Below are 18,606 nucleotides of genomic sequence, written 5' to 3'. Positions count from 1 at the left end.
TTGATTAGAATTCCCAAAAAGGAAAAAAAAAAAAAAAAAGTGTATAGATTTAATGAATGTTCCTAATCCAGAGTCATTGTGGAGCTGGACCAAAAATAAATAAATAAATAAATAAGTGCAAGTAATAGAAATAGAGATGATTTTAAAGTGAAAAGTGTTGGCAATTCTGTTATATTTCTCTATTACTTTTAAAATTAAATCAGCACTCTAGAGCTAAATGATCTCAGAAACTTTCACTGTTCAACTTCCTCATATTACAGATGAGGAAAACTGAAAATAAGGGATCTTAAGGCAGAATTTAAATCAGAATCCTTTGACTCCCTAGCCAGTATGCTTTTTTCACCTTATGGCTGTTTCCCTGAGATCAAAAGTCATCGGTAATTAGAACATTAAATATAAATAAGGCTAGAGGTTCTTGGTTTGTTTGTTTGTTTTTTTAATCTCACTTAGTAACCTAGCCCTTATCTCTAGAATCAAGTTCACACAAATGTTGCTTAACAAAACCTCCTTTCACAGATGGTCTATGTAGAATAATCAAAAATTCTGAATGAATCCACATCACAAACTTTCACCATATAACACAAGAGATTTACTGATGCTCTTTCTTGACCATAAACTTTTAACTTGTTTGTTACCAGTTGAAGTTTTAGTTTAGTGCAATACCCAGTAAAGAAAAATGTTATTAATTTTGAAGATGTAAGCATAGAATAAGGACATGTTTCTTAAAAGGGAAGATAAAAAACTCTATGCAAACATGAACCTCAGAGGACAGCATCATATCCAGGTCATGACCCACTTCTTAAATAAGATCAGTATAGACTCAATGCTAGGGGGAACAAAAAAATGAAAGAGAAAGCAAACAGGAACATGATGATATCTTTTGATTGTGGGTCTCCAAGGAAGAAGTATAACAGGTCACTGACATCCCAAGAAAATAATGACCCAAGTTAAAATTCAGAACTGAAAGGGGAGGGCCAACCAACCCTAATATATTTAAAATGAAAATCCATCTAAAACAAGATACAGCCACAAAGATAAGTAAGACACAAGCTCTGTCATCTGGAACTTATGAGCTATCTATTAGTATAAATAATTCAAATACACACAAATAATTAATACAAAATAGAATGTGATAGATATACTTCAGAGAATAGGAAAATACAATTTCCAACTAGAAGGTAGGGAAGCAAATATCGAAAAGTCTTCATGAAATAGGAAGCATTTGAACTGGCTCTGAAAAGGATGTTCAGGATTAAAATTGTGAGAGATTAGTATGAGGAAAGGAATACATTCAAAATACAAAGAATAATGTGAATAGTACAGTTCAGTGAAACAGTTCAGTATGACAGAACCATAAAATATGTGAAAAGGGGAAGTATAAGATAAAGTTGTAAAAAGCAGGCTGGTACCAGATCATATAGGGTCAGTTTTAAAAGTTCAGCCTGTTTTCAGCAGGTGATTGGAAACCATTGAAAGACTTTGAAGTGAAATTACCAATGTCACTATGCTTTTAAAGTGATTAAAGCAAAGAATGGATCAAAGGAGAAAGAAATATGGCATAGGGATTTGACTTAAAGAAACTAATTTTCATTAGTCCAGGTAGTAACTAATTGGATCTCCTGATAACTATCAGGACAAGGTCGATAGTAATGAGAATGAGAGGGGACAGAATGTTAAAGTTGAAAGAAAACTCAGAAGTCTGCCGATTCAGTTTGTAGCTGAACAGAATTTCTTGTCATAATATCACCAATAGATAAGGTCATCCAAGCAATGCTTCAAGACATCTAAGGAAGTCCATTCCACTTAAAGAAAGCTCAAATTCTTGGAAAGTTTATATTTACATGGAAGCTCAATCTGTATTTCAACATCTTCTACTTATCGTTCCAAGTTCTATCCTCTGGGCCCAAGAGGAACAATGTTCTCCTATGTGATAATTCTTCAAGCAAAGAATCATGTGTTTACTTTCTCCATTCCAGTCCAATATTTAGGATAATGTCTTCATTTCTCCATTATATCATCCTGAGATAGCAGTGTCTAATCCTGCAACATAAGTTCATAAAGCCTTTCCCCCTAAATTCTCAGTTCCCTCTCTCTTAAGCTACCTTAAATTTAAAAACCTTATTCTCTTTATATTTGTTCTTCACATATTTATATATCTTCATTTTGTCTCTCCTAATTGAATGTAAACTCCTTGCAAGTAGATATTGTTTCATTTTATTTGTATTCCCAGCACTTTGCACAGTACCTGGCATATAGTTGATGATTCTGATCAATGATTGATCCTAGTTACCTTTCTCTTCATGCTATGTGCTAGATATGTCGTAATACAATGGAAAGGGCATATCAATCAAAAAGATGTGAAATGTAAAGGGGAGGAAGTTTTCATGCATAGTTAACTGAGAATGCTGGTTCTTTTAACACAAATAGGGTTATCAACAAGAATAATAAGTGTGTAGGAGAAGGAGGAGGTTAAATTCAATTTTTGACAGTCTGGGTTTGAAATTCCAGAGGGTTATTCAAGTAGAGCTGAAGGGGGGAAGTGGAGAGAAGAGAGAGAAAGATGGAGAGAGAAAAACAGAAAGAGACAAAGAGGCAGATAAGAAAAGGAAGAGAGAGAAATGTGAGTAATTTTCATTATATGAAATCATTAAGGGAGACAGCTCAGAAAGAGAAGATGACCAAGGGCAGAACCTCATGATAATAGCTATAATATTAAAAGCTCTAAATTAGGTTGGTGGAGCAATTAGTCAACAAGCATCTATACTTCATATGAGCTCGTCCTAAAAGTAATTGTAATTTGGGAGAGTCCATGACCTCAACATTACTATTGGTAGACCTTTATCCAAGTACCTTAGATACCAGTTAGGCATTTATGTTCATCTCTCTTATTTTACAAGTCCTGCTGATTGCACAAAAAACTCAATATTTTTGAGGATAGATCAATTGTGAATTGCCAGTGAAATCTACAAATCACCCTACTGATTAATAATGAATTTGAATCTAGGTCTCCTGAATCTTATTGTCTTTTAGCTGGAAATTGAAAAGTCCAATGAAATGTAAACACCACCACACTTTTCACACACAAACACACACACATACATGCTCCTTTATTCCACCATTATTTTAATCACCATTTCTAGGGCAAGAATTTGAGGAACACATAGTAAAGACCTCCTAGAAGGTTTAGTACTTACTTCACCCCTCAACATTCATTACTTTATACATCATATCTTTGCAAACAGGAAAATCCATAATGCTAAGGTCTGAAGAGATCTAGTCAATAGAGAGTGCAGTATCTATAAATGGTCTAAAATTTGAGACTTTTTCCATATATCAATATTCTTTCATATTTCCCACTTGTATGCCATTTTGGGGTTCCATAATTCTCCCCCCAAAAATAGCACATATGTAGAGACAACTTTCTAGGTGGTAAGAATCAAATTCTATGTGAAATAAAGCACTGTACTCAAGAAACTATCTCTAGCAACCTTCACAAACTTATATGATTCTGAAGGTAAAAAATAAGCAATTCCCCTAACTTAGCATCTACCCTTGGCTAATAAATCACTTCTTCCTCTCTGAAGTCACTTGCCTGGTTCTGTTAAAAGAGGCAATTCATTACCAAGCAAAATTCATGCTGGACTTCCATAACTATTTTGTGTCTGCCTAGAGTACCAAAAGGTTCTTGCACCAGCCTTGCAAGGCTTTTCCTCCCCCCTTCCTATATGCACAGAGAAGAAAAGCAAATGAATTGTTTAACCAGGATAGATTTTCCCTCTAATTTGAATTAGCACCTGCTGTTGCCCTTAGAAGCATTTCTGGAAGGCAATGAGTTAAGCCAAACCAAGTTGGCCATTTGCCATTAACAGGAAGTGGGGAATGAGGAGAGCTAATGTTTACTCAGTGGTTCCATATATCTCACTATATCTCAGACTATATGTAGGTCTATAGTCCTCCAATATACCTCTGACCCTGTGGAGGAAGACAAGAAATGAGGTGGGGCTATAATAATTGCCTGATCGCCTAAAGGTCCACCAGCTCCAAGTATTTGAAAAATACTAAAAATTAAGTAATCATTGCCTTTCAATCACTTTCAAATCATTTTCTCTTTCTTCACGACTCCCATACAAACACATAAGCATCCTCAATTAGAGCATTCTTTCACTCTAAGGAACAAGTAATTCCTGGAGAAAATGAGAAACGTTAGATCCAAATTCCAATTAAATTCCAATTTTCGTGTACATCTGGATGAGACACCAATTTTTAGTATGTGAAAGTGAGAATTTCAAAGATTAATGAAAGTTTGCAGAGAATGGTATCAGGCCAGAACATAGATTCTTCCCATATTCATCTGGGAGTGAAAACAATACTGGACAAGAGTTAAAAAAAATTCTCCAAGTGTAGTCTAGATTTAATTATCATTTGATATATTTCAAATACAAAAAAAAAAAAAAAAGTTACCAGACTTACTAGAGTCCTTGGTATTAACCAATTTCCAAAGATTTTAGAATGACAAGGAAGGAAGGAAGTAGCCCCTAAAGGAATGAATGATTGTATGGAAGATTGGAAGAATAGTTGAAAAAGGTAGGCTTCTTCCTCAGTTCTTGAGGGGAAAGGGAAAAAAAAACAAAGATTGTTAGTTTAAACTAAAAGAAAGTGAAATGCTATAACCATCAACAAAGTGAAAGTAGCAAGTAGCAGTATATATTCCAGCTTTCCACACACTCCTCCTCCCCCCATAAAAAGGCAAGGTAGTCTCTTATCTCATTACCCAAAATGTCTTTCAACATCCATAATGCTAAATGTGCCCATTATTCCTGCTTTCAATTCATTTCCCCTCTTCTAACACTTTTGTAGTTGGATTGCAAGAGTGTGTGTGTGTGTGTGTGTGTGTGTGTGTTTCCTAAAGCTCAAACTAAAAATACATCAGTCTGACAAGGGGCCAGAAAAGTAAAGCTTTATAGCCTTATACTCTCATTATTTAGCCGTGTGACATCAGCTGGATGGATTTATAATCACATTTTTTTACAAATCCCATTATAAATAAATAATTCTAAGATATGCCCAAATCACTCAGGCCTCTTGGCCCAACATGCTTTTGTAATTACTTGGAGCTCCAACTGTATGCTACTTAAATTAGTTAGCAGTCACTCAGTTATTTTTAGGTCATAGCAACGAGTTCATGTACACACACACACACACACACACACACACACACACACACACACACACACACACATTTCCTTAGCAAAGTATTTTTGCCTCCTTTGGAACAAGAGCCAGATTTAATTCACTGTCCACCTTTACTTCTATTAGATCAGCCTGGTAATGTTCAGAATACATCTGGAGACTAAGAAATTTTACATAAGAGAGTATTTTCTGTTATCCTTTTTTGTTTGTTGATTGTTTTTAAATCTTCCTAACATCTTTATGAGGTAGGAAGGTGGTATTTGAGCCACTAACAAAACAAATTCAGGAAAATTGAGATATTTTCATAACTTCTCCTTCTACTGGCTAAAATCATATGTTGGAAGTCACCAAACTCTTGAAAGCCTATATAAGGCTTTCTTTCAGTACCTATTTTTACTATAGAAATAGTTATCATATGTAATTTCTATCTCTGGATCATGGAAGATTTTCTAAAAAGAGGTTTTGACTCTGTCATAGAACTTCTTCATGTACAAACTTCCTGACCTTTCTTTCATACCTCTCTCCCCAGCTTTCTCTTTGTGTCTCTATAGTCAAATAAATGCATCAGTCCCTTGACAAGGCTGTCACACAGCAGAGTAATCAATTCCCAGTTTGAGAGAGTACAAGGAAGAAAATAAGGGAGCTGTGAAATATAGACATTGAAAAAGAAGATTCCCAAGAAGCATTTAAAAAAAATTCCTCCAAGTCTTCTTTAAATTCTTCTTTAAATCCTTAAAGATTTCTCTAAAATGCCTGATAAGTTGATAAATCTTTCTTTCTTTTTCACAGTGGAGGTTCCTTAGTTTAAAAAGATTTTTTTAAACAATACGAGTAAACTTTCTGCTCCCACCCTTCAGACAGACTTTACTTTTTCTTTTAAGGAAAGTGAAGGCATCTCTTTTTATTGCTCAGGTTGGCAGATATTAAAATTGTTACTGTAAATCTTTTTGTCAAAACAAAAAAGTGGACTTCTAAATGTAAGGGAAAGTTAATATACTCCTTTATTTAACCCTTGGAGATTCACAGAAACAACTAACAGAGACCCAGATTTGCTTTCTCAAGGCTCTCCTGCTTCACCAGGCTCCAGTTAAGCCATATTAGAAATCTCCTGCTTTCACAAGGGCTGAGTAGGCAATCTTGTCTCTGTCTCTCTCTTTCTATATACATATATGTATGTGTCTGTAAATACACATATAGAAATATGTGTGGGTAGATGTGTGGGTGGAGATATATATATATATATATATACACACATTTGCTTGATTATTTTGATCATTTTTGATCATCCTCTCCAGGTACAAAAGAGGTTCACATCTGATGCCATTTGCCTTTCTGAAGATGATGATTATCAGACACAGTTTCAGACATAGGTCACTAAGGGATGGGATTGTAAATTAGAACAGTAACCTAATCCCATGGGCTCTACCATCTCTGATCAGTTTCTTCCTAACCTGACACTGCCTTACTAAAATGGTAACAGAAGAGCTTCTCACTTGACAGGCAGTGCCAAAAATGGAGAACATGGCGCTGAAACAGGGGGACATAAAACTTGGACAGTGAGGGTAGCAACCAGTGTTTACAAACATAAAACGGAGGATCAGATGGGCCAGCCATAAATTAAACTGGATTACATGGAGCAAAAGAAATCTCTCAAAATAAATGAAAGAAGATTTAGAGATTCTACTGTATGGTATATTTTAACCCATCTAATTCCCTCACTATGCTTAACTTCTTGACTTCAACTCTAATCCCCTTTCCAAGCTACTCTGCCAAAAAAAAGAAAGAAGAGAAAAGAAAAGAAAAGAAGAGAAAAGAAGAGAAAAGAAGAGAAAAGAAGAGAAAAGAAGAGAAAAGAAGAGGAAAGGAAAGAAAGAAAGAAAGAAAGAAAGAAAGAAAGAAAGAAAGAAAGAAAGAAAGAAAGAAAGAAAGAAAGAAAGAAAGAAAGAAAGAAAGAAAGAAAGAAAGAAAGAAAGAAAGAAAGAAAGAAAGAAAGAAAGAAAGAAAAATTACCAAATTCAAAATGGCACCGCTACTACTCTACAAAATAAAATCCTAGACCACCAAAGAGCTGGCTTTCCTAAATCCAAATCCTGTAGAACAGCAATGGCAAATCAACTTACTTGACCCCAAGCAAGGGTACTTTAGGAAAACCTCATGATAAAGTTGTTGAATCTTAAAAAATTTCCACTTTCTCCTAGGTTTCAAGTATACTTAACGAATCCTATTTCTTATCCATTCCATATACCCCCAAAGAACTGTGAATATTCTAAAAATGAATTATTTCCCTTGATCACAGTCTTATTATAAACCCAATTTCAGATCAGGTGCATGAAAAAAATAATCTTCCTTATGTTCTGTCTCAAAAAGTAAGACAAAATGCTTCTAATATCCCTTCCCCCATTGTTATAGATTTAACCCAAATCCACAGGATATCTAAAGAAAAAAACACATATAAGCCAACCTCTCCCGCTGAGCGTCTTCTTAGCCGGACCTTCCCTGCTTCTCGCCAACCTGAAAATGTCTGGCCCTCAGCAGGACCCAACCAGGGCGCCCAGTGGTGAAGTCAGCAATGGGTCCCGCCCCACTGAGGAAATCTCACTATCACTGAGGAACAAGGCCAGGCTGCCCAGAGTCTCAGAAGCATAGACAGACAATAAGACATAGGGGGTACGCTCTGGGCTGCACTAGAGGGACTCGTTGCCCCATGATTTATAATCCATGTCCATAGCCAACCACAGCTCACTGTAATCCAAAGGACTGTTGCTACAACTCTTCCTAATTATCACCGTGATTCAGTTCCAGGGGTTAATCAGAATTTATTTCAATTATTCCCTTCCTTGGTTAAGAATCCCCAAACAGATATGTTTAAGAGGCTACCCTACAGAAGGAAAAAAAAAAAAAGAGAAGATCATTAGGCAAATGATGGTTCTGTTGTTTCCCCTCCTCTTCCCTTCCCAAAAGACCAAAAAGTTGCAGAGGAAGCATTTGAAGAAATCCCTCTATTCTTTTATCCATTCATAAATTTATATCTATATCTATCTATGTCTATCTATATAAATATATGCATGTGTATATATATATATACATATATATATATATGTGTGTGTATATATACACATACAAATACACATATATGTATATGTAAAACTTGTCATAAGACAAACTAAAAACTGAACAGATTTATAGTCCATGACAGCTAGAGAAGAAACCATTTTAGTCTTACAGCATTATTATGAAAAATATCTCTTCCATGTTTCCCATCATATAGCCTATGAGATCTAAGAAGAATCAGACTTTTTAGGTGACTACATGCAATGAGAGGAAACTAGGGGTTGAGGGATGGGGTGGAGTGAAGAGGGGAATAGTGGGGGAAAAAGAACGAACTTTATTTCTCCCAGTTAACAGATGTTATATGAGGGTAGGAGCAAAATCTGATGAAAATATTAAATGAGAAACTACATACAACTAGACATGCAAAAAAGACCCAATTTGCTCTAGCAAAATGAGTGCTGGTAATTTGTATAAGCAGATTACCCAATGAACAGACTCACCACCTTTGGTCAACCTATTTCTAGAGGCTAGTTACAGGTCAGATTTCTAAAGTCTATCAATATACAACTGAAGTGGCACAAGAGCATACATCTTTTCCTCTGTGGGCAAGGTGAAAGAAGAATGGTAATAAAAAGAAGATTAAACTTAATTTAAGCATCATCCAAGTGCTGACTTGGTAACAAAAGCAATTGGGAGAATATTTAACAGTCTTAAGGGTAATAGGAAGACTAGAGCTGTCATCTAAAGCAAGTCATCTAAAGCAAGGTGTGATGGGATACTGGAATAATCCTTGTGGGGGAACATAGTGTCCAGACTGTAAACAACTCTAGTCCTCTCAAGCTGCTTGCCTTTCCAATACTGATGAGCTAAGAGTACTATGGAAAGACAACCCACTTTTTCACATCTAGGAAAGAACTAAGATGAGACAGAACCATGTTATAAAAGGACTTATCCCTTCAAAGCTTTAGTAAAGATATGGGTATATTTTAAGAAAATATGTGTAAAGAGGATTTTCCAGACCACAATGACATGTAGAGAAAAGCTAAAAAGCTGTCTTATGCTTAAACCATTCTCTCCAAAGCAGATAAAACATTGTGAAGTGGAGAAGTTTTGGGGAGAGAACCATTCTTCAGACAGAAGTATGTTTCAAAACTTGACATTGTTTTTTTTGTTTGTTTGTTTGTTTGTTTTATTTTGTTTTGTTTTGTTGTTGTAGTTAATTCCCTCTTCCTTCAGCTCCAGCTCCAATGACAGGTAAGAAATAATATGAAGTATCTCATAATAATACCACCACCACTCCCTGCACCTTACATCAGGATTCCACTTGCTAGTTTACAAATGCTCTCACATACATTTGTCCATTTTATTCTCACAACCACCTTTAACAAAGCAAACAGAGTAATCATTACTTTATCAGTTTTGCAGATATAGGAACAGAAGCCTTGAGAAAGGCTAAGCAGCTCCCCTCTTTGAATCACACAAGTAGCCAGTTGCAGAGATGGGACCAGAACTCAAGGCCCCTGGATTTCAATTTAGTACTCTTGGAGGAAGGAAGATAAAAAGATAAAAAAGTTTGGGAGTATTGGGTTTTTGTGAAGAGGGATAGAATTGGTGTTAAATCCAAAAGGAAAAAAAAAAACAAAACAAAACAAAACAAAAGGAAAAACACAGAAGAATCCCAAAGGAATGGGTTAAGGGTGAGGTAGGGAAAAGATCAAGTACCTTTCAAAACCAGAGGCTCTTTGCCTTCTCTCTTCAGTGACTCTAGGACTATGTGAAGCGGTTGGGAAGGCATCACCCGGCTGGGTTCATTGGTATTCTCATCATAAACTATGATTTCTTTGGAAAAGATCCTCTTGAAAGAGTCCTTGCCTTCCCTACAGGAGATCAAGTCCAAGACTGTGATCTTGCCTTGCTGTAATCTCCTCCTGCTGATTTTATCAGAACAGTTAATATGGACAGCCCCTTGGATGTGGCTCTTATTGTATTCCATGAATGGTCTGCAGTCAATGATGACAGGACCCTGGCTCTGTTGGTGACTTTTGCTACATTTGGTCATCTTCTTTGCCAAGTCGTTGGGATAGATTATTTTGATGCTGGCTAGTGGCTTGGGGGTACCCAACATGGGGCTGCTCACTCCACCCGATGGACTTAAAGAGCCAAGATTTTCATTGTTGTTGACCATCTGGTTGGCAGGACAGACAGTAGAGGTGCCTATGTTGGTCGAAGTGCCGGCAGCGATGGCTTGGGTCGGGGCCTGATTGTCCTTGTCGTAAGTTGCCACAGTACAGCAGCTGGCACTGCTGCATCCACAATTCAGGGAGCGGGCAGAGCAGGTGGATGAGGGCATATACGTCAGATTCGCAGCCTTGAGAGTCACAACGGTGGTGGCGATCACGGCTACGTGGTTATCACTGAGAGAAGAGGCAGATTCAAGGTAGCTGGAGTCTAAACAAAGGTTGAGATCCTGAGGTCGGACTGGCCTAGAGAGTGCCACTAGTACCCTGTCGTCTAAAGGAGATGGAGGCATGAGGAGGCTGAAAACTGGCGATTCAAGAAGAACTCAAGATAATCTGTAAAGAAAGGGGGAAAGAAAAAGAAAAGTCACATGATACAAGAGATCACAAATGTAGGCTATTGCATGTTATGTCTCAGTTTGACGAAGGGGACTTGCCATTATATCTGGGCAAAGTCAGCCTAAATGTCTTTAACCATGCAAGTTCCAAAGAATCCAGCTCCTTCACATGTATGCAAAGAGGATGCAAACCAAATTGGCCTAAGTTTACTCTGACACCGCACACTTAAGGGCAATATATAACCCATGCAAATGGAAGTAAATTTTGTCTTTTAGGATTTAGGATATCAAAAATCAAATTTTAAAAAGAATTGAGTCTTAATATTTAAGAGTAAGAGTAAGACTTTAAAAAGCACCAAGAATCACCAAATCAGAGAGCTACATGGAATCTCATAGGGTTATTTAATCCCTGCCCTCCTCTGGGAGGCAGAAGTAAACTTGAACTGTCTGAGAAATATAGCTGTCTACTAATGCAGGCTCTTATTGCCTTTGCTCACTGCACAAACTCACTGGCACAGATCACAGAAACACACTGCTAGGTAGATCAGGATGGGATTGTCAACTTTCGTCAAATCAAAATGAAAGAGAAGCCCTGTTACTAACATGAATAGTCAATACATCCCAAGCTGCCGTGTGTACTACCTACCCTGAACAAAGTATAATACAGTAATATGTTTCTACTAGTAGTCTCAACCCTAATCGGAATTATCTACTTTTCATCGCCACTAGACAAGGGTGTCACTAAAACAAGCCTCAAAGTCAGGCCTGGAAATCCTAACCCTAGTGGATCCATCAGTCCTTGCTCCCCTGTTCTCAACCAGCCTCCTTGGTTCCTTCTTCAATCCCCTCTCCTCTGCCTGGTGTCCTCTACCCCCAGCCCCCATACACAAAGCAGATGCCTCTGTCAGCGCAGCAGTAGACCAGAATGTAGCAAGCCTCAGTAGTAAACATCACAGCCTATCGCCTTCTATTCATATTTTTTGAACTTTAAATCATCTAACGATCTAAAAAGATTTCCTGATTTTGAAAAATGTTTTTTAAATAGCAGTTATGTTAGTAAAACTGGCTCTGCTTTGGAGACCCACAGTGATGTGTCTGTGAAAACTCAGGGTCCTTCCTGTCGGACGGAACCCCAGCCCTGTAGCAGCCAGCCAGCCAGACCCGAACCCCAGAGAGGAATGGCTCACCCAACCAACTTTAAAACCTGTGTACAGTGGAGAAATGCCATTTTATATGCAATTACCGGATTCTCACAAAGAAAAACGAAATGTCACAGTGCCGGATCGACGCCTGTATCCATCTCTACCTCTGTACATACACACACAGAGACCACATCTCCTACGGGCTTTAATTAAGATTTCCCTTACCCACCTTTAGATGTCAGCAAAGGATTCACACTCCCCCTCCTCTCCTAGGGTCTCGTGGAAGAATGAGTACTATGTGAGAATGCCGTAGAACTGCTCCGTGTCATCAGGAAGCACAGAAGTGTTGTGTTACCTGCCGGGATCTGTCCAGCCATCCTTTCCGGAGAGACTGTGTGTGTGTACACAAACACACACACACACACACACACACACACACACACACCACTGCTCCCTACGTCCACACGGAGTGCGCGGCGGATGCACGGGGCATCTCTCACACGCACATAGTATATCGGAGCTCTCTGCATCTCTGCAGCAGGGGTCGGATTTATATTTCCCGTGAACCACGAACTCTGGCACTCCACATTTACTAGAGAAGTAGAAGAGCCTCCTGCTCCCCCGCACGCAGAGAGGGGCTAGAGGTGATGAGAGGATTTTTAAGCAGCGCCTTCCCCTCTACTCCACATCACTCCGGTCCCTGCACCTCCCAGTCACTCGCCCAGGGAACCCGCGCGCCTCCGACGCTTGGAACTGCCGCAAAGCCCCAACAACCTCGGGCCGCTTCTCCCAGCCCCAGAGGACCGCAGCGAGTGCAAGGCACAGAGTAGCGCAGCCACCGGCCCCAAGCCCTCCAGCCTTACCTCGTTTTCCCCCCAAAAAGGGGAGTCTCGCCTCGCACACTCACAAACCCATCTCTACCCCGCACCTCCGCTCCTCCTCTCCTCCCAGGCTGGAGGCGGCGACTTCCACTTACTTCATAAACAAGTGTATCCCTCCACCATTGGGCGCTTCACGGTGGCTATCGATTTGTACATCCAAGCCCCATTCACTTAGCTTCATTGATCTCCAGCTGCAACATAGTTACTTTCTCTTTTGCTACACTGTAAATGTAAGGTTCGTAGGAGGCGGGCCAAGCGCGGACGGATGAGTGACTGGGCCAATAGACTCTAGGTGAAACCCAAATGCCACCTCATAGCAGCCCGTAGCCAATGGGTGTCGAGAAGGGGCGGAGTCGAGGGCGTGGCCCTGTCTCTTTAAGGAGGGTTCATCCGACGCTGCTTCGGGTCCTCTATGTTATAACACGGGCGGTGATGTCATTGGCAGCCAATCAAAAACTTAAAAGAGCCTGCCGGAGCTGGAGAGGAGCAGCTGCTCTCTATTTACATGTAAACTGAACCAGTAGGATGCAGTTAACCCCTTCTTGGACTGAATTGTCAATGGACTGCACTTTCCACTTGGGCTGAAAGTCTCTTTCCGCTTGAAGAGGCCCTTTCTCTGGCAGAGACATTACGAATGTATGTTTAATATTTTCTTTTTCTTTTTTTTTTTTTAATCTGAAAGAAACGGTAAAAAAAGAAAAAAAAAGAAAAGAAAAAGAAAAAAAAAAAAGTCCCCGAATAAGTAACTTTCTGAATACTTAAAAGAGAAGACTCGCCTTCCCGCATTTGAAGGAAACTGTAAGTAACCGGTTTTATTCGAGACTGTGATGTTTACTAGCCCATTCTGGGGGATTCACGCCAATCGCCAAGGCTCGAGATGGACTTAAAAACTCTGTGAGCCTAGTCCCCGTCCCCTGAGCTCAGGTTATATCTGCGCTAAGCCCCAGCGGTGGCTTTTCTTTTCGTCTCTCCCCCCTCAGTATCTCGAAGCTGATCACTGGAGAACTTCAGATTCGGCACCGTCTCTCTTGAGGAAAGGATATCGGGGAGCTTCTAGGTCCGCTCCTTCTTCCGCCGGCCCCTCTCCGCCTGTCTGGCAAAAGATGAGAAGTTTCCACTCGTCCAATCCCGAGAGTTCAGTCTAAGCATCACTCAGCAACCTGTGTTGGCCAGAGTCCGAGCCCCGCTCCGCTTTGCCTAATGCCTCTCCCCCAAAGACTACCCATAGTGCACGTATCGAGGCGACAACTGCAGCTGGCGCCCGAAGAGCGAAAGAAGAAAGTGTCTCAGGGCACCAATACCAAACAGCCTGTTCTCCAAGAATCGTCTACTAGTTCCCCGGCCACACCTCCACCTTCCCCGATTTCATTGGAGGAAGTAGAGCCGCGGCGCTGGGCAAGGTCCAGAGCGCGGCATCCTTCGGGTAAAAAAAAGTCCAAAGATGGGAGGGTAGGCGATGGCAGCCTGTGGACCCGGGTCGTTTCCCCTAGGCGTTGCTGGGTACAAGCTCCGGGCGCAGACTCGAGCGTTTCGGTGCCCCCCCGGTTTCTAAAGTGCAAACTAAAGGAACCCCGACAGCTTTGGCTGTGCAGGTGCCCCTCAGTCCCTCCTCCCAGCACTAGGGCCCCATCTCGAAACTTGGGCTTTAGAGATCCGGAGAATTCGTCCAGACGCACCCGCCGGTTCTGTGCGTCGGTACCCCCCTACCTCCCCACCCAGTGCAATAACTTCAAGGGGGGGCCCTTCTGTTTTAAGATTACCCACTCAGGCCGCAAGACTCCTGGAGAAGGGAAAAAGGAAAAACTTGAGCGGCATGGAAACAGAGGGGGGAAGAAGAGGAGGCAAAATATAATGAACAAAACCGAATTTGGCCCACAGATCCTTGGGGGGACGGAGTCTTACATCCCAATTCATGTGACTTCTAGATTCCGAGAGTCTCCGGGGAAAATGAGATCATCTGCAGACAGCTCTTACTTCGAGGGATGTAGGTGGGCCGAAGACTCTTTCTTTAAACCAAGCCAGAAAGATGTTGGGAAAGGTGCCCAGAAGGCCGAAAGGAAGGGGGGAGGCTCCAAAAAGTTTCAGCAACATAAAAGTACCCCAAGAAACGGGATGTTTATCCTACCAAAGAGAAGTGGGGCGGGAAAACTAAAATAATTGTCGCGGAGAAATACAATATGAATCCTTTCAATGGTTTGGTATATAGAGTTATGGTTAAGTCTCAAAGCCAAATAATCTTCCTTAGTGGCAGTTATATATATAATTGCCTTAAGTGTCTACCTTCATATCAGAAGATATCGCATTGTAGTCAGCTGGCCAGCTGCAGAAAACAGATGCTCTTAAAAGTTGGTCCTTTCAACTCTTTCCTTTCCTCCCTCCCTCCCTCTGTGTGTTTCTCTCTCTCTCTCTCTCTCTCTCTCTCTCTCTCTCTCTCTCTCTCTCTCTCTCTCTCTCTCTCTCTCTCTCTCTCTCTCTCTCTCTCTCTCTCTCTCTCTCTCTCTCTCTCTCTCTCTCTCTCTCTTTCCTGAAGAGAGGGAAGTAAATACAAAGGAAATTATTTTTTTCCATATAGTTTTTTTCTTTTTCTTTTAACAAATAACTGGTCCACTAAGGAGAAGTTGGGGAAGGAATGAAAAGAATTTGTGGAGTACCACTTCCCTCTTCCCTCTCCCTCCCCCCCACCAACACATACATACATAAGCATTAATGGTATATTAACTGATCTCTGTACCTTTAGAAAAATGCTGCCTAAACATGGCCAGAAAAGTTGAATGCTGAGCAAATCAGAATTGGGTATTATGGAATTTTTACTCCTTAGTTTAGGTGACAAGGTTTGCTGTTATACTGCTCTTCCTTCCAAATATACTGTTGAATCAGGGAGGAGGAAGAAGAGGGAGAAGGATGGGGAGGAGAAGTGGAGGGGGGGAAGAGTAAAATAAATCCAGGATTTGGGGAGCTTGGTTTTGACAATTTATGTTATTTGTACTTTTCAAAGTTGATACCAATAACTGTTTCCTCAACTATGAAAGCCTGGAAACTTGGGTTCCACTTTCAGCAGCACCAAGGTATAGTTGGGTGACTTTGAACATCATTTCACACTGTTAAGCCTCAGTTTCCCTATTTTTAATATATGGGGATAACTTTTTTTTCTTGCATTAACTACTTTGAGGGATAAATGTAGTCTCACATTAGATATTTCAAAGAACCGAATGGGATTAATGTATATGATCAGTGTTGTGTAAATTATAAAAGATATGGTCTCTTAAAATACATTGGAATTTATTTTACTTTAACAGTTTGGGAAGGCAGCTGTGAAGTTAGTAGAACAAATATCAGATCTGGAACACTTGAGTTTGGGTCAGGAAACTAGAAGGGGACAAGTAGTCATGTGACCCAACTCCTTCATCTTTCAGGTGAGAAAATTGAGGCCCAGATAGATAAAATGTGATTTACCCATATTTTCAAGGTAATAAGTAACAAGGCTGGGACTCCCAAGATTTTTTCAACTGACTTTAATCTCTCTAAGGTTATAAACAGAGAACTAGTAAGGATTCATCCGAAATGTAAGACAAATTGTTTAAGGTCTTATGTAAGTAAGTAGGATTTGAATTCAAGTCCTCTAGCTCAAAACCCAAACATATTGCTCTGAGTCTCAGTTACATCATCAATAAGGTAGGGATAATAGTAGTTATCATTTTCTCCCTTACAGAATTATGGTAATGATTTAGTGAAATTATGTATTAAAAAAAAAAAAAAAAACTTTGTAAAGTCCTCCCTAACTTTTACAATTAAAATGGATATAATTGAACTTGTTGAACTTGTCTTGTCTCTTGTTGTTCTTATAGAATTATTATGGGATTAAAAAAAGAGAAAAGGTAGAAATGCTACTCCTTTGACAAAATAAAATTCCCATCTACAAATGCAGGGTATCTAAAGAAGAGTTTTATTCTTACATTGTGGCCCTACTGAAAAAGTTCATGTGAGACCTATAAGGAAGAAGGAAAATGAGGATTTATTAAGTGTCTAATGTATATCAGGCCTTTCACAAATATTATGTCATTTAATTTTCAAAAGAACTCTTGGAGATATGTGCTACCATGCAGTTGAGGAAACAGAGGCAGAGAGGTCTGACTGACCCAGGATTACACAGTTCATAGGTGTCTGAGATCAAATTTGAAATTAGGTGTCCTGGACTCTAGGTACAACACTTTCTGCTGCAACCTGTTATCTCTCAGCAGTTACATCATATTTTTCCTATTAGCCTCATTAGCCTAATTCAATCCAAACCAGAGATTTCTGCAGTACCTTAAAAGCTTTTAATAAAATAAATAAAAATATAATACATATAGATATAATAATACATAACATAAATAAATAAAAACAATAGTTTGACTTAAATTTAATAAGGTGATTATTCTTTCTTAACCAGTTGCAGGTCACAATTAAGCTAATAGTTGGGAAAGAGAGCATATACATTTAACTTTGTCAAATCTGACTGGATATTCTGCAGAAGTACATGTATACATATCAAATATTTATCAAATGTCCTTGTGAGTAGATAGTTTGAACTTATATTAAGTATAGTAGGAAGATTTTTTTTCCAAGAGGGGTTATTAAGTCACTCCCCTTCTCAAGCTTCAAATGTAAAGAGGTGACTTTGTCCCTGTTTTTGAATCATAAATGTGGAAATCCTATCTGAAATACTGTCCTGGCTGTTTATATTTTAGTAGCAGCCAGCCAATGCTATGTACCTGACTTGGTATAAATAAGGATTAAAGTCTTCACTGAGTTGGCAAATCTTAATGTTCAATTTTCTTCTAATGGGAAAAAAAAAAAGGCAGAAGAGTCTGGATCCTATTTGGCTTGGGTTTTTTTGTGGCACGACTCTTCACTTTGTTGTTCATAAACATCATTTTAAAAATCAGTGAAGCTTCTAGGTGTTTTTTGTTGTGCTAAGTACCATACAAAGCAACTTAAGCTGCCAGGATTCTTACCTTCTAGGAGCTTATGGCCCAAGAATAATAACAAAAGCATGGATTAACAGAAAATAAATAGGAAACCACTGAACAAATATCCAATAAAGACATTTTCTCATGAAATAAAGCATAAAAAGAAATATGGCATAATGTATAGAGTGCTGGCTTAGAATCAGGAAGACCTGGTTCTGTTCCTAACTCTGACAATGAAGAAATCATTGGCCAAAGAGATTTTTCTAAAACTAGCTATGTGTCACATACCTGTGTACCAAACTCTGTAAATTCCAATGTCTGCTTTCATTTACTTCTAAGATCAAATGTAAACTCCTCTGTTTGGAATTGGAAGCTCTTTACAACATGGTCTCTTCCTACCTATCCAGTCTCATTGATTTCCCTTCAAGAACTCCATAGTTCAACCACACTAATCCACCCTTTCTTGTACAAGAAACAATGCCATTATGACTTTCCATGTCTGAAATGCTTCCCCTTCTTCACCTTTTGGAGTTCCTGGCTTCCATCAAGAGTCATTTCAAGAATACTAGCTTTGGTGATAAAAAAGAAAAAACAAAAATGTTTCCTGCCCTCAAGGAACTTACTTTTGAATGGGGAAAGGTTATATATGCAAATACATTTAAGTATTAGTAGATTGACACAAGATAAATTTAGTATAGGAAAGATAAACTTGGAATAGAAGATACACTAATAGTGAGGTAGATTATAAAAGATCTTTTCCTCTCTAGTCTTAAAATAACATTTGAATTCTGAGTGTTTTTTAAAATAGTATTTTATTT

The 18,606-nt window shown here is 39.1% G+C and overlaps 2 protein-coding genes across 2 annotated transcripts in view; one reads left to right on the top strand and one right to left on the bottom strand.

Annotated features, from left to right (window-relative positions):
- DUSP10 (dual specificity phosphatase 10) overlaps nt 1-13,068 on the bottom strand; it is a 44,328-nt gene extending 31,260 nt beyond the window's left edge. The window contains exons 1-2 of the mRNA XM_074262696.1: nt 12,935-13,068; nt 9,964-10,814 (exon numbers count right to left, since the gene is read on the bottom strand). Coding sequence (XP_074118797.1) covers nt 9,964-10,771 — 808 coding nt within the window. The 5' untranslated portion in view covers nt 10,772-10,814; nt 12,935-13,068. The remainder of the gene's footprint in view (nt 1-9,963; nt 10,815-12,934) is intronic.
- A 209-nt stretch (nt 13,069-13,277) lies between these two features.
- LOC141539644 (uncharacterized) lies at nt 13,278-15,030 on the top strand. Its single transcript, XM_074262697.1, has 2 exons — nt 13,278-13,637; nt 13,820-15,030. The coding sequence occupies exon 2, from the start codon at nt 14,040-14,042 to the stop codon at nt 14,994-14,996; it is 957 nt and encodes a 318-aa protein (XP_074118798.1). The 5' UTR covers nt 13,278-13,637; nt 13,820-14,039; the 3' UTR covers nt 14,997-15,030.
- The last annotated feature ends 3,576 nt before the right edge of the window (nt 15,031-18,606 follow it).

The sequence above is a fragment of the Sminthopsis crassicaudata genome, chromosome 4 (genome assembly GCF_048593235.1).
Source record: "Sminthopsis crassicaudata isolate SCR6 chromosome 4, ASM4859323v1, whole genome shotgun sequence".
Classification (NCBI taxonomy): Eukaryota; Metazoa; Chordata; class Mammalia; order Dasyuromorphia; family Dasyuridae; genus Sminthopsis; species Sminthopsis crassicaudata.
This window is presented reverse-complemented; position numbering and strand designations above follow the sequence as displayed.